Source organism: Diadema setosum, chromosome 1, assembly GCF_964275005.1.
Source record: "Diadema setosum chromosome 1, eeDiaSeto1, whole genome shotgun sequence".
In the NCBI taxonomy this organism is placed as follows: domain Eukaryota; kingdom Metazoa; phylum Echinodermata; class Echinoidea; order Diadematoida; family Diadematidae; genus Diadema; species Diadema setosum.
The window spans coordinates 4,974,533-4,990,571 of record NC_092685.1 but is presented as its reverse complement, the minus strand read 5'-3'; the positions used below and the strand labels follow the sequence as shown (position 1 = coordinate 4,990,571).

General features: G+C 38.6%; 1 protein-coding gene across 4 annotated transcripts in view; it reads left to right on the top strand.

Moving 5' to 3' along the window:
- Nucleotides 1-16,039, top strand: part of LOC140233439 (uncharacterized) — a 93,240-nt gene that overhangs the window by 63,816 nt on the left and 13,385 nt on the right. For all 4 annotated transcript variants that reach the window (XM_072313562.1, XM_072313578.1, XM_072313570.1 and 1 more), the window contains 5 exons: nucleotides 2,648-2,773; nucleotides 6,604-6,725; nucleotides 9,098-9,208; nucleotides 10,318-10,413; nucleotides 12,056-12,199. In XM_072313562.1, the coding sequence (XP_072169663.1) occupies nucleotides 2,648-2,773; nucleotides 6,604-6,725; nucleotides 9,098-9,208; nucleotides 10,318-10,413; nucleotides 12,056-12,199 (599 nt within the window). The remainder of the gene's footprint in view (nucleotides 1-2,647; nucleotides 2,774-6,603; nucleotides 6,726-9,097; nucleotides 9,209-10,317; nucleotides 10,414-12,055; nucleotides 12,200-16,039) is intronic.

The following is a 16,039-nucleotide window of genomic DNA, read 5'->3' as shown; positions in this document are numbered from 1 at the left end:
CATTGTAAGAACATTAAATAATTTTTTTTTTTGGGGTAATTTGACTGTTTTAAAATGCATCCTCAAACTCTAACAAAAATGTCTTTAAATAGGAAGTAATGGGAGAAGAGTAAGAGACGTAGAAGTGAGATAAATGTTTTTATTTCTCATTTTTGAGGCTGTATGCCTTCATTAGGAAAATAATGAAGGAGAGAGAAAGATGAGATATTCTTTTAATTCTCCCATATTTGAATGCTGTGTATCTTCAATAAGAGAATAAGGAAGGAAAGAGGCAATAATAGGAGTGGGTGAGGAAATAGACATTTTAGACACTTAAAGTCTTACATGGTCTGACACTTTGATTTCAACTTTCAAATGAAACAGCATTCTCCAACTCTAATGGATGTCACAATCATAAAGTAGAAGCAAAAGAGATCGAGACAAGAAAAAAAAAATATGGGATATCGTAATAGCTGTTTCAAGTCCTGTGCTCTACTAAGTTAATATCAGATATTGAATATACAGTATATTTCAACACCAAAGGATGTGCCTTTAATTGCAAGGGAAAGGGGGGGGGGGGTGGGAGAGGGAGAGAGAGAGAGAGAGGGAAGATATGGGATTTCTCAACAGACAATCAAAAACATTTTCAGATGCAGCTGATTTAGCATGGGGCAAGCAGCGAAGGAGTTATGACAGAAAACAGGGACCAGCCCAGATGATCATGGTGTTGCGATGTATCAATGGTATTCAGCACTAATGCAGCCCGATTGATCTTGGGCAAAAAAACAAGATGTAAGAGAGGTGAGGGATGAATCAACACCCCCACGCTGATCAGTGCCAGACGCATTTACATGGAGGAAAAAGTTAAAAGTCACGGTCATCGTATGTAGCCTACGCTAGCAACAAGTGACAAGCAAGGAATTAACAACAACGACCACAAAATGTTGTTCCAGACTTGGAGAAGAGTCTGGCACATTCTGTTCTTTCCTGGTCTAGAGACGTCATCAACTGCGTTAGTACCTCCATTAGCCAGAATCCGATTACGCATTTGACTGTGTTTCTTTGTGTGTGTATTTGTGAAATGAAAACAACAACAACAACAACAATGCAGACATTAGGAGGAAGGTTTAAATTTAGGCCTTCATGAGCGCTTCATCTGTCTGGCGCATCAATGACTTGAACATCATTGTTTTTCTCAGAGATTGAAAACAATACTACCACTTCATGAATATATTTACTTGAGACACTGTAAGTGTTTATTGAATAAATATTTCTGTTTTCCCAAGTCTGAAACGTCAAACTGTCCTTCCGTTCATGATGTAGTCCCATGATGGATGGATTCACCGAGAGAATATCCACAAAAGGTGGGAAGGTTCAACGAATGGGAAGCAACTCTTGACTGATTTCCTCTAGTAGAATGCAGAGTAACCTTCTTGTGAGTATCGTTAAAGAGGCAGAAGGACTTCCGTCACTCTGAAGGCTTTACACAAAGACAAATGCCCTTTTGCTTCTCAAAGTGATGGTGCGGGAAGTCTTCCTCTGCAGCCTAGTGTAAGAAAGAGGGGAAATGCTCGGGGAGAGTGAGAAGGCTCTCAGATGGAGGGCCATGACCTTTGAATACTGGCCTTTTCCTGGAGGTGAATGACAGCTGGGATGTGCCTGCCTGTGGTCCCGTCTGGACACCAGACTTTGCCTGGCTCTTCAGCCCCTATTAAACCTGATAGAGGTTGAACTATCTATAAATTCATATTGTCTCTTACATTAAGGGCTGGACAGTTTCTTGTCCAGTTGTCAAGACGTGACACTATTGGCACTTTTCCTCTTTTCCATTTTCTATTTCTTCCCTTTTCCTAACAATCTCCTGTTTCCTCTTTCTAATCACTCTTGCTCTTGTAACCTTTGCCTGTCTTCCTCTTGTCTCTACTATTCCTCTCACTCTGTCTCCATCCCTCATCCTCTGTTTCTGCATCATTACTTCCCTTTATTAAATTGGAATTTTCATCTTTTCATCGGTGTTCACTCTTTGTATATCCTATTTTCTCTTGCTCCTTTGAATCCTTTGTATGGCCTCTATAAATCTCTGTTTTTTTATGTAGTTATTTGCCAGTGCAGTCTCTCAGATTTTCATCAACAACAGACCAAGAGACTAACAATCCTGAAGCCAAATGTAGTCAAGATCTGTAGTGTAAGGTAGTTAGAGTTTGTAGAAGCTTTTCACTTTACGGGTCTGATTCTGCATTGTACTTGTATGCATGGCATCTTGTGGGTCAAACACATTATAATAAAGCTTGCATTAAAGTCATATCCCCCGCTATCTTTTTTATCTGTCAAACTGTATGCAACAGTTTTTATTGAAGATTGTAATTGTAAGAAATGATGCAACATTTGTCAATAAGTCTTTGTGTGTTTTTTTACAGCTTTTGTTGAAGATTATAATTTAAAGAAATGACACAGCATTTGTCAATAAATCTTTGTTTGTCAGGGATTATGTTTCATAATGAGCAGATATACCCTTACAATAGAATTATAAAAACACACCATTTTGTATGTGTGCACAATTTCATTATACTTGCTATGTGGCTGACAGCTAGTTATTGTTCCAGTGTATGGTAATTTCACGGCTTACATCATTCAAACCAATGCAATTCCTTGCTGTTCTGACCAGCAGATGCCATTCCTGATGCGAGACTCACCTTGACTTCACAAACTACAAGTCTACCTCCTCTCATAGTCATCATGGTGTTCTTCAAGGAGAACTCCATAGGTGGCACTACCTCAGTACAGCAGAAGAAAGGTGAATATCTTGGCACTTTTACGAGCCTTTACCTGAAAATAGCAGTGCATTAAAATGACATATTTCTGACAATGCGTGCAACATTTAACAGGTGTTCAGAAATGTATATATATGACCACTTGGATGGAAGAAAGTCATCTCCAATATTCAGGCGCGGTGGAGCACCCCAATTTGCATCTCATTATCGCCCCGTTCTATTTGAATTTCCAACGGGCATCCACGGCTGCCCGAAACTGTGTGCATGAAAAAGTCAAATCTTTACCTTCTCCTTGTGCCGCTATGCATGCCGCTAGTAAACTCAAACTTCCCACACTATCTAAGTTTTTAAAAACCTTCCTTTTGATGAAAAAATTATGAAATTTGCTGCACTAGAACTTGAGATATTAAAGCGTTTTGAAAATCACCTCTCGCAAAACATGCTCTCTGTTTTTTTCCGACTGGACTATGGCCGGGCTCCAATGTGTCCGAAATTGCAACATAAGTTTATCAGGCCTCAATCCATATGTGGTGAAAGTTTTCGCTTGGTTCCACCCGTACTTTTTGAGAAATCAACTTGTTTCTACAGGGTTTGGAATAGAAAATTATAGTCAGCAAAACAATTGAAAATGACGTCATTTCTTTTCCCGTAATATTGGGCATGCGTGGTACAGTACGTGAGATTCAGGATTTCGTGCTCATTGTTGGTTTGCATGTGACGCAGTCAATTTTGCTGAGTGTCGCACGGCGGTGACTGCTGAGCTGCTGCCGCGCACGCTGCATGCAGCAAAGCGTTGTGTGTGCTGTGACATGCAACGCTACAGTCACGCGATTACATATACATGGGACCGACCTATACGCTTTGCGTTCGTGTCATTTTTGACATCACCTTCTGTTTTTTTCCGACACAACCATGGCCGGGAATATTACGGTATGACATTTAAAATGCAAGCAGATAAATAAATTTCGGTGTACTTTGTTCGAATGGCGCTTTGGTTCCGCAATCACACTTCGTGAATTTTAGGATGATTTTCGAGGCATGTTTTTGGCAATTGTGCTCGCCAGGTTTTCGCTAAAATTTCACATTTTATCATTGTCAAATCCTTTAATATGTTATATGTGCATATTCGGACATGTTTTCAAATTCAAACTAACTCAATTTTAATCCGAAAATAGGTTTCCTTAAATTGTTATTAGCTTGAGAAGTTGTTTACTTTTTCTCAACTACGCGAGTACATGTTGTTTACTTTATGCAAATGAGGCTCGGCTGCCGATGGATTTCTGCGAGATGATTGGGGTGCTCCACCGCGCCTGTATTTTCTCTTGGGCATCTAGAAGTAGCTTTGTAAATTGTATTGACAGTGGAGTAGAATGTCATATCTGCCAATTTGTGCAATTCATTACTAATGCATGCATGACCACTGGCTGTAGCTGACTGTCTATGTGATTGCAAAGCTTCAAACAATTTTTTTTAGATAATTTCTTTTGCTGTATGTCACCAGCGGCATGCAAAGCAGGTTCATAAGATTTTGTGAGAAGGGCGCCAAAAAAAACTCAACATGTCTGGCATATTGTGCTGTAGACTCTGATGGGGGACGAGGGTTGTTATGTGCACATCCGTTCCCAGTACAAGCCAGATCAAACTTTTGTTATGCTGTCAAGGAGCATTGAGGGGCCTGGGTCACAGATTCTTTCAGGTCTGTGAGATTGTATATCATTGAAGGAAGTGAGGAATTATCTCTCTGTAATTAGCTTCTAGTTGCTTTAGATATCATAAATGCTGGCGAAAAAAAAAAAATCTATATTGCCACTTATCACTGAGTAAGCCTGTGCATACATGTACAGTATGGTGTACAAAGTCATGTAATCATCAGCTTCTGTTCTGTTATGTTGAAGGTGTTCCTGCAGAATTTGGTAATGAACATTTGAAATTCAGCCATATCACACAGACTTGTATTGAATAGTTTACTATGCTTTATGCCATATTCCTTAGATTATGTTGGTCACCAGTATCCACAAAGAGAATGCAAAGAGAGAGAAAAAAAAATTAAGAAACAATGACTAGCAGAATTTGCCCACACATTTGAAATATAGTGTACAGGAACAAGTTATACACCACATTTTTTTTTCCTGTACACTTAACTGTCAACATTTACGTCTTGAAGTGATCAACTTCGCTTTTTTGGCAAACATACATTAAAAAGTGTTTCCTTTCATGCAGCGATTGAACAACAAACTTTCCCACGCATCTTTCTTTGGGGTTATGCTCCTTTTTTCATAGGTAGTGACTACTTTCTCATGAAAGCTCAATGAAATTGTTTATATTGTCACCAGATACCACTAATTAGCTTTAGTTTCTATGTGTCTTGAACAAACCAATGAATGCCATGCATTATTACAGTGTCATATTTCCATGTCTATAAAAAGTTCAGATGAAATTTCCATGTCTATAAAAAGTTCAGATGAAATTTCAATGAAAGAAAACTGTACTTGGATTAGATGTGGAAAGTAAATTTACCAAATGTGTTCGTGATTGTAAAGATGAAGAGAATGTAGTCTTTGGAACTTGCCTATATGTTTTGGCATTTACATTAGCTCTTCAGAAAATCTTCAAATTGAAAGTTTTGACTTTTGGGCAACTATTGGGCAACCATTTGATACCTAGAATAAATGATGAGATACAATTCAAATACCCCACTGTAGTAAAAGCTTTACAGTGTGGCTCTGATGTCATTCTCTGGCATACGCACCAGTGTTATTTAGTATGGGTACTATATATTATTGCGGCTTTATTGATTGATTACTGGTGTGATAATATAAATCATGTGATTTAAAGTTCCTGGTATACAGTGGATGTTTGCCCTTTTCAGAGTACCGTAGATGGAAATCCAAGCAGAAATATTCCCACAGACAAATTTTTTGAATGAACAGTGGTTCTTGATGTTTCAAGACTGACTAGTAATTAGAAACTTTGCTTATGAAGCATTTTCTTCATTTCCCATGTAATTACCAAGGTCTTCATTCAAACCACTTTTTGGACAGATTGTAACAAGCATTTTAGATATGAAATATCATTGTCATATGCTTCCTGGTTAGCACATTTAGATTTCCTCAAAAAGCTCATAATGTGTATAATTCAGTCTCATTTCTTTGCAATATGTTTGAGCTTAAAACCAAGTATCACTGACTATCTCACAATTTCTTTTCCATATGTATCTGACATGATATCCACACAGTGTTGATTTCCTATGATTTCCCAGCGTTGTCAGTTGTTGTTCTAATACCTCAAGGGTATAGACTTTTAGCATCAAGTATTTTTCATTTCTCACTTGTTTGCAAACCAGACATGCCCCTTCTCTAATGTCATCGCATTTGACAATATATTGCTCATCATCATTGTGCAGTAGGTTGCCCTCTCCTTTTTTCTCTGTTTGCTATTGTCTCATATCAGTAGAATGATTTGTGTCTCTTGCCATTTTATGGTGATCCCCCTGCCGCCTATTAACAGGAAGTCTCTGCTACCTCTCTTTCTCTTTCAGTCTATATATAAATATCCGTCAGTCGTTTTCTCGCTGATGTCCTTCCCATTATGATTAAAACCATAAGATAGTGAGAGAATAAACAAGGAAGAAACAGAAGGTGATGGAGAAATACGCTTGTATTTTGTTTCTTATCTCTGACACACTCTTCACTTCTGGATAATTTTGTTTTTCCTCCACATATATATATATGTATATATATATATATATATATATAAATTACATATAACCTTTTTCTCCCTCTCTCCCCTTTTCTCTCACCCTCTCTCTCCCTCTTTCTCTCTCTCTCCGGCTGGGTTTCCGCCTCCTCCCTAGATCTGTTGCGTCGGGTGCGGCAGGAGTTTCCTCACATCTGGGCCCAGCAGTTTGGCAGGATCAGGGGGATTGTCGGTGACACGCTAGCCAGCCTGCTAGGGAACCCACCAGCCAGGAGAGATGTTAGTTTCTGGGAAGAGCAAAAGATGCTTTGATAAAAGGACGGGTGGGGGGGGGGGGGGGTTGTATACCGTCACATACCATTTTTGGTGTAGCTGTGCTGGGCAATGATGGAGAAGAAGAGGAAACTTTCAATGCTCCTGCCATCGGGGCATGTAGGTCGTTTTAGAACTTGACTTCTCCGACAAGGCTGCAGCGATGGAGATAAATTTACATCGGGTTGATCTCTGTCTTTCCTCAATTTGTCTACAGTGCAGCCTTGCCCGGACCCTCATTTCTGCAGTGCTCCCGGATACATTGGGCACAGGAAATCAACTGAGGCAAGGCAATTTTGCACTTAACAGCCTAGCAGATAGTGCTGGTGGTGTTTTTTTCTTTCTTTCTTTGATTTTTTTTTAAAAGTGTGGTTTGAAATGAGGCTCATTGCATTGGCTGTGCTGTATGCCAAGGTTACTAGGGGTCCCAAGTTGCACTAGTCAGTTGCTCGGCTGGGCTTCCTGCTTCCGATCTGACAATCACAACTTCCGATGCATCATTATAGATGGACCCGCGTAGCTGGAGCAGACCTCAGTAGGTTACCAGTGCAACCAAGCAGTAAACTTTTGCTCGCCCTCGCTCGCTCGTAACCGCCCCCCCCCCCCCACCCCACATCAATCATCACAAACAGCGCTGATGCATGCCTGTAAAGCTGTACTAATTGACAAATATGCATAAGATTATACTTCCACAAACAGTGCTTTTTCGTGACTTGGTCTTATATTTAGTCAAGAGAATTCTCAGAAATAGGAAATATGAAAGCAGAAGATTGACAGGTCATGAGATGAGTTCGTAGAAGAAATCAGCAAAGCTCTTTAATGTGATTAGCATCACTGACGTGAGAGAAACAGGACTATTAATCACAAACCTGCTTTTCAAGCCAGATCTTTGATGGAGCGCAGTTTAATAGAGACCAGGGGGTGGGGGAATGGGGTGGAGAGGGGTGCATAATCTGTGGCTTCCACAGTAGGCTTCTGGCTAGAACACAAGCAGAAGAGGAAACCCATGTAATTTGTGGGTGAATCTAACACTGGCATTCACCTTCGTGGTTATGCAAGGTAACTGAAAATAAATGCAGAGCAGTCATAAAATCCAGACCTGGAATGGCCTCAAAACATACAGTGTTTTAGATGCAGCCTTGCCGCAGTTCATGGGGCACATTGCCATCACTTTTGGAAAAGTGTAAACATGAGCAGAGCCATGGTGTATCACAAATCATCTCATATATCTCCCAGAGATCTTTTACAGGTCGTAGAAGGCTTTTCATTAAGATACCACACAAGATAAATGGAAACCCTCTGCCTGTCTGTCTGTAAGCAATAGAACATGTAATCATCCACAATTTTATGTTGTAGTTTAATGTTGTGCACAAGGTTCTTTATTTTTCATCATTAATATTTATATCCCTAAAACTCTATCCAGGTTTTGCTTTACCTTTTCTTAGCAAAGCTCATAAAGGAGAACATTTTATAGCCGCTGTTATTTTTAAAGTTCTACCCTCATTTCAAGAAGTTTTGTCTCAATGATACGTCTAAGGGGCAGACATCACAATCTATTTTCATGCAATTTTCTCTAAATGATGTCATGAATCAGGAAAGGGGAATAGATTAGCCGCTTCCATATAAAAATGATGTCATTCCGATATTGAAGGGTTTGTGTGTACCATTGCCACTTTCAAAATCCTTCCCAACTTCGGGAGATGTCCGGAGAGATCGCTTCATAAAAGAAATGGAATCAGATGTGACAAGCATTGTTTTAGGGCTATGTCTTATGGCTGCGTGATGATATTATTGGAACGGAGCCATCATGGATTTGATTGCTCTGATGTGTGATGCATTGACAGGAAATTAATCATTATTCCTAGCGTGTGTCTTTTTTTTTAATGCGTGCGTATGTATGATCTGAAAAATCATTTCTATGTGGCTTCTTCTGGTATATATTTATGATAATATTTAGTTTTTCCATTAAAAAATCTAAATAAGCACAGTGAAGCCTGTGCATTGCATATTTTCAGGCACAACCGCAATTCAAAATACGGTTTTTACACTGGTCTCTTTCTCTGTAAGGAAGCAAGAGTCATAATTATGCTAATCATGTTAGTAGGCAAGGAATTTGCCTATAAAAATCTATCCATATCCACTTGTGTCATTGTGTGAAATTGTCATACCATGTGTTGTTTTTCAATGGTTAGTCCTTTCATGGTATGATTGGTAGTAAATTGTAGATATTTTACTCAGCATAATTTGAGAATGGATCGAAAATAAAATAAGAATCAATGAGGGCGTATTCTTTCTCTCTTTTATTAATATTTTTTCTTGTTGTTATCATTTTTGATCAGAGGAAAACGGTTATGGAGAAGGCCATTTCTCTGAGTTCATCAGCTCTGTGCAGTATCATCACACATTCCACTAATGACAACTTACGTCAACACTGTCTGAAACACATTCAGGTAAATCTGAGACAAAGTTTTAGTCAGTGGAAGCATGGACTACTGTATACGCCGAATATTTCGCGAGGTTTTTATTTTCGCGAATTTCACGAGTCAGGTGATTGACTCTGATCCCCATGTGAATGCGCCGTAGGCGTGTACATTTCTCCGTTCAGTACAGGACCCCACGATTGCGAATTTAACCACTCACGAAATCGTCGGAATTCCCGATTCGCGAAAATTTAGACTCGCAAAATATATGGCATATACAGTACCTTCTTAACACCATGCTGATCAACATGGATGTATGTCATGCCTGGATAGTTCCCACGTTCCTTCTTTGCTTTACTAATGTATGATGTGGAAGTGTAAATCGTGAAGTATAGTAAAAGACTTCGGAGCAAAAAATGTGCAACGATTTTGTGAGCTTGAGAAAATGCTGTGGCTGTTCAATATATTTGATTAAAGGAAAAGATGAAAAAGCAGGCTGAACAAAGAAAATGTGCATTGCTTATTGTGTTTTGTTTGATTGTATTTTTAACGGTGATCCTGGCTTGTATTGCATTTTGAACCAAAATTCTAAGTATTTATGTTCAGACTGAAGAACAGTCTTGTGTTTTTCATTCTCTTCAAATGTTTTTGATTGGATTTGTTACTATTCTCAAATGCATATTAGTCACTAACTTCCAACATAAAGAGCAAATTGAATGAAAAGCACAGTTTATATAGAGTATTGTCTGAACGTCAGTAGCACAAGAGCATATGACTGACATTTATTGTTACATGAAGGTAATGTGAATAAGAGTAACTCAAAATGAGAGGTGACAGTGCAAAATATGTGTCATATTGCTTTCACAACCAAATATTTTGAACCGATTTGTTGACTTCCATATCAAATGTAGGCAAAAGATATTGGTGCAAGGTTGATAAAAAAATTGAAATTATACTCAGTATTTAATGCACATGCAATTTTACCAATTGACTGTTATATGTTTATCCAATTATAGTGTAGGCCTATAATGGGAAATTCCCTTTCTTTTTGAGTGGGTGGATTGATTTGTTTCCTCAAACTACACATACACAGAAGCTTGTTCTTTAAAGCTCCCGTTTCTTGTTCTTTGTTTGTGCAGGCCACCAATACCAAGGAACTTGGGGAGAAGCTGGTTGAGAAGCTTACCATCATTGGCATGGGGCCCCTGGGTACACCCATCGCAGGTGTCAGTCAGGTGGGTACAAACCCCTTCACTCATCTCTTTCACTGCTTCCTGGCATTGATGGTCGTGCCATGAAAAATAGAGAAGTTTTGAGAGGTATGCATGTATTATCCTATTTCAAAACTCTGATTGCCAGTTATGTCTTTCTCTGTTGCTCACTACTGATTTTGTCTTAATGAAACCTGTTGTACTATTCATCCCTTACAGTAATTATTGCTTATTTAGACAAGTTTTCAACAGAATGAAGCATTGTTTGAACATTTTGTCATGGAAATAAATAAGCTTTCATTTTATCTTTTTTTAAGAAAAAGAAGAAGAAGATGAAGGATTTATGACTAAGTTCAGATGCAAACCCAGAAGTGATGTTTGGTTAATTTTTGGAGGCTTTTGTGATCTTAAATTGTAGAAATGAGAGTCATGATCCTGATACATATTTCAACCTGAGGCAAAGTAAGACTGAATTATAAGTTTGACCACTGCATTTTAGCAGGTACACATTCATTATTTGCAGAAAACATACCTCAGGGATTTACTGTTAAAAAACCTTCTGTTCAGACACTATTTTGGTTAGCTGTGTTGCTAGAGTTTGTCAGACACCATGAACATGACCTGTGTATTGACATAGTGGTGTAGGAAATAGAGAAAGAAGACAGTCAGTGATAATGGAGAGAATTTATTTCTTGTGTTTCCATTCTTTCCCCCAAACTTATGTAGCACTGCGTAACAGATGTAATTACACATCTCCATAAGATACTGCTGTCTGGTGTGTTCATCAGATTCTGTAGTTCCCCACGTCAGAGCAAGATTAGACCAGACATGGCACTGTTGGGTTCTCTAAAATTCACTGAAATTATAGGATCTAACAGTCATGAATATAATCAATAAAAGCAGTAGTATTTACAATAAGGGTAATACCATATCACTATAAGGGTGACGGCATATATCACTGGTAGTAATAGTCATTGTTCAAGTCAAATTGTTATAAAATATACCCCTGGTAGTGTAGAAGGAACAAAGTTGCATTAGAAATAGTAATGGTTGATACTACCACTACTACTACTACTACTACTACTACTAGTAGTAGTAGTACTACTACTACTACTACTACTACTACTACTACTACTACTACTACTACTACTACTACTACTACTACTACTACTACTACTACTACTACTACTACTACTACTACTACTACTACTACTACTACTACTACTACTACTACTACTACTACTACTACTACTACTACTACTACTACTACTACTACTACTACTACTACTACTACTACTACTACTACTACTACTACTACTACTACTACTACCACTACTTCTTGCAACAAAATGGTACCACTGGATATTTTTGTTTTTAAGTGTTGTCTTCACTTCATTTTCTTCAAGAAGTTTGGTCAGTCCACAGTTAAACTCACTTTTATCATTGATAACACAGATTTTAAATGTTTAAGGAAATATGACTGGACATAAACCATATTCATAAGTGTGTGTAAATAAACAGTTAAGATTATTATACTGCACAGCATGGAGAGAGAGTTGGGGCTGTGTTTGACAAAATATCTCTTGAGGAAGCTGTAGATCTCGTCTATGTGACTCAAAATGCAATTGTAATTGGTCGGTTCTCCGATATCGCGCTTTGATTGCAGTGTGGGCATGGGAGCCAGCCCCAATTTCCTCCCAAAGCCCATGATGAGGATGAGACGATTTCAGCGTTGGATGCTGGCAATCTGGATGGCGTGCCAGAACAGCTGTCCCCATGGCAGACCACTCCCGACTCAGCCAAGATGGAGGTATGGAGGAAGTTTTCTATCTAATCTTCCACGTTGGCCGCCTTTGATTTCTGCACGGCACTCGCATGACGTGATCAATCGCTGATAATGACATTATCAACTGCTTGGAAGGATTAATATACTTTCAAAACATCCATGATAAGAGTGTTTAGATATATTTGTAAATGTCTGTAGAATTAAAAAAAAAGAAAAAAAAGAGAGAAATGTAGGTATATATGCAAATTTCCATGATAATGAAATCATTACAAGTAGAAGCTGATTTTATGTAGATGATCACAGATGTATGTTTGTGTAAAATATTACACAAAAAAGGCAAAAAAAAAATGAGGTTAAAAGTGGAAAGGAACACATACCTCCTTGCATCTCAAATTTTGTCCACAGTTTGTCTATGCCTGGTTGTGGTTAGAAACCACCAAGACAAACATTGCAAAACATTGTTTGTCAAGGTAAAACCACCACAACAAATATTGCAAAACATTGCCTGTCATTCTGTCATGTTCTATCATGTGACAGGGAAGATCAAAACACGTGCAGGGGTAGGATTGGAGACAAGAATACTGAAAACTTCAACATCAAAGTGCTGACATATTACTTTTTTGTAAACGAATATTGCCAATGTAGTCTTTTACATCCATGTGATGGAATTTTGAGCATGCTTTATGTTCAGCTGGTTTACCAGGTTTATATGTAACTCTGTTGTCAATGTGATCCAGAAAATTCCATTGATAATAATTTGCGTAGTGTTCCATATAGAAAACACAAACATGTTTTCTTAATCTTTTGTGCTGCCAAATACACACACACAAGAATGAAGATAAAGAGTTGATATGTGTGTGATTGTTAGGATTATGTAGAGAGTCTGAGAAAATATACATGTGCATAATACAAACACACATATACACTGATGCCAGTAACAAACAGACATTTGTGAATACACAATGACTTAAGCTTCTTTAAAATCATCTTTTAAAGGGAAGGAAATCTAAGATGTGTAGGAAATCAGTTTCACCTCTCCCGATTTCCTTCTGTAATATCCTCAATGCATCCATGATGCAAACCCTCGCTTTCATTTTCAATCACTCGATCATCTCCACTTCAAAAGGTTTCTACGCTGCTTTTATGACCAGATGAATAAGCGTGTCAAGCAGAAATCATTATTACCAGTACTCTTGCATTATTTTACTCCTACATGTCTGTGTCTTGTAGTCTCAGACACATTGTACACATGCTGTCGCTCTTTCTTTCTCACTCTCTCTCTCTCTTTCTCTCTCTTCTTTTCTCTTCAATGTCCCTCTCCCCCTCCTTCCCCTTCTGTATTTTCTTGATGGATAGTCCATTACCTGTCTTGAAAAATGACGCAGAGCTGAAAACCTCTTGTAATGTTAGAGAGTGTCCCACTGATATTCCAAGTAAAACGGAGGAAATAAATGGTATCTGAATGTAACCGGAAAGGTTTCGCAAACATTTTTGCTATCGTGTTTTTTTGAAGACTTATAGTTTTAACACAGGAAATAAATGGTATCTGAGTGTAGCCGGAAAGGTTCCGCGAACATTTTTGCTTTCGTGTTATTTTGAAGACTTATAGCTTTAACCTCTGGTGTTATTATTTTCTTGGTGTTGTTTTATTTTGATTTGATTCCGGTATGGCACAAGAAGCAAGTTTATTTTGATGATATCCACACATGTATTTTACATTATTATCACTGCCTGCGGGGGCACTTCACTCAAAACAGACGACTGGCATTATGAATGGTTTCCCTGCACCCACAAATTAGAGCAAGCACTACTCAATTAGCTTGTTTTCTTGTTAGGCGGGATGTGCTCATTTACTTCTGCCTTGGCTGGCTTCAACTTCCAGCGCTTCTGCATGGTCAGCTGTTAGATGGTAGCTCTGGCCTGAGGGGAGGGGGAGGGGAAGAGGAGGGGGAGGGGAGGGGGAGTAGCCCACAATCTAGGAGCAGCCCTGCCTCTTTGTTTCTACATGGTGCAAACAATCTGTGTCCTGTCCTAACATTAGTATGACTGACTTGTCTGGCTGTTTGTGACTTAGCTGTTGAGTTTGGGCTGGGATCATTTTGTAGAAAGAGGTATAAGAAAATTTGTTGACATCAGAAACAGTATATCTTAAGTCAGAGCCTAGTATGAACAAAGAAAAGAAAGTAGAATGAGACTAAGCTATCCTACATTTATCTCATGACCCTCGGTGCATGTGACTCCCCGAGATGTTTGTACACTGGGTTGTAATTTAAGTGAGGGACACACAGTCTTTGACTTGGTATTCTTCATTACGTTGGGATGAGGTCATTTATCCACTTACGACAAAACAAATCAGATTTTCATTCTGCGTTTGCCGCTCGTTAAATGGCTGTGGCACCTCCTTTTATCTTCTCTATTTCCCTTCCAACAACCTTGCCCCCCCCCCTTCATTAGCAATTGATTGGTCCTATATGTGTTGGTGTAGAAGTGATAGCTAAATGTGACCAAGGAGGTATGAGAGGATGTGACGTAGTTATCTTTATTGTAAGCTGCTTGCCCTGTATGCAATCAGCAATTATATATTGCAAGAGTATATTGAAACCTTTCTGTTTTTCAAGTTCAATTTATGAATATCTTTTGATAGTACTTTGCATTATGTTCTTCAATATTTATTTTGTAAGGCTATGGAAGCATTAACTGCTTCTTAGCATACAACCATGGGACCCACAGCTTGAAGTCCCCTCCAAAGAACTACAGTAGGCAATGGGGATAAAGTGTTGTGGAGCATGACTTCAGCAGCCTGGGGAATTGAACCTTGGACTTCCAATATAAAATATGTTGTCTTATCCACTGAGCTAAGAGCTCCTTACTCATTTTTCCCCCTAGTTAATGAAGGATCATACCTGAGGGATTACCAGAAGTCAGAAGGCTTGTGTTTTGACGATTCTGTCTGCAATCTGTCCAAACCCCACATCCCATACACATATGTTTGCAAGTCCATGCAATATCTGATAAGGGTAAACTCTAGTATACTTGTGTTATACAAAGTTTGTTAAGATAATATTGATCTAAAACTGATACTACTGAGTAGAGCTCTCATTGTCGTTTTACAAATGTTGAGAGAATTCAAATAAAGTTGATGTTAATGTTTAAAGCGCCTAAAAGACTGCAGCACTACATGTTGAAATGAGAAATGGATGCGATTAATATGGGTACGACCAAAGTCCATGTATCCAAGTCTCATCTTCCAGGAGTCAGTGGCAAGAGTGGACCTTTATTAGGAAATATAAAGCATTTAGGTAACTCGTTTTTTTTGTGTTTTCTCTTTTTTTTTTTTCTTCCAATTATGAAAATTGTACCATTTCATGCACAAAGCAAATGAATTCTTTTAACAGTAAACCTTAAACCAAGACAGCTGTTATGCAGTGCCTATAGGATGCCATGTTAGATGACTCTGTGATGTGTCAACAGTCTTAACTTTCACTGCATTTGTAGAATCTCAGTATCTGTTGTCTTTTTGGCATTGTTTTCATCATTGACATCATTCCCTTGGGGAAAATGTTCTATTAAGGTCTGGAAATTAGAAACATGTGATGAGATATGTTGCTATACTTATTGCCTCAAAAGACTCCCAGATTAGGACTTACCTTCTAATTTGGTCAACAGGGACTTTGTAGGCTGTCCGTGGGCAGTTAGGGATGATCAGTGCTGTATACTGATTGACATAAAATACAGTGTAGCTGAGAATAGAGTGTGTAATTGATGTAATGTCACCATCCAAGTGGAACCTGTTACATAAACATTTGCAATAATTGCAGCAGAAAGTTAGCACACTTTCCCACCACCTAGCTGCTGGGCAATTAC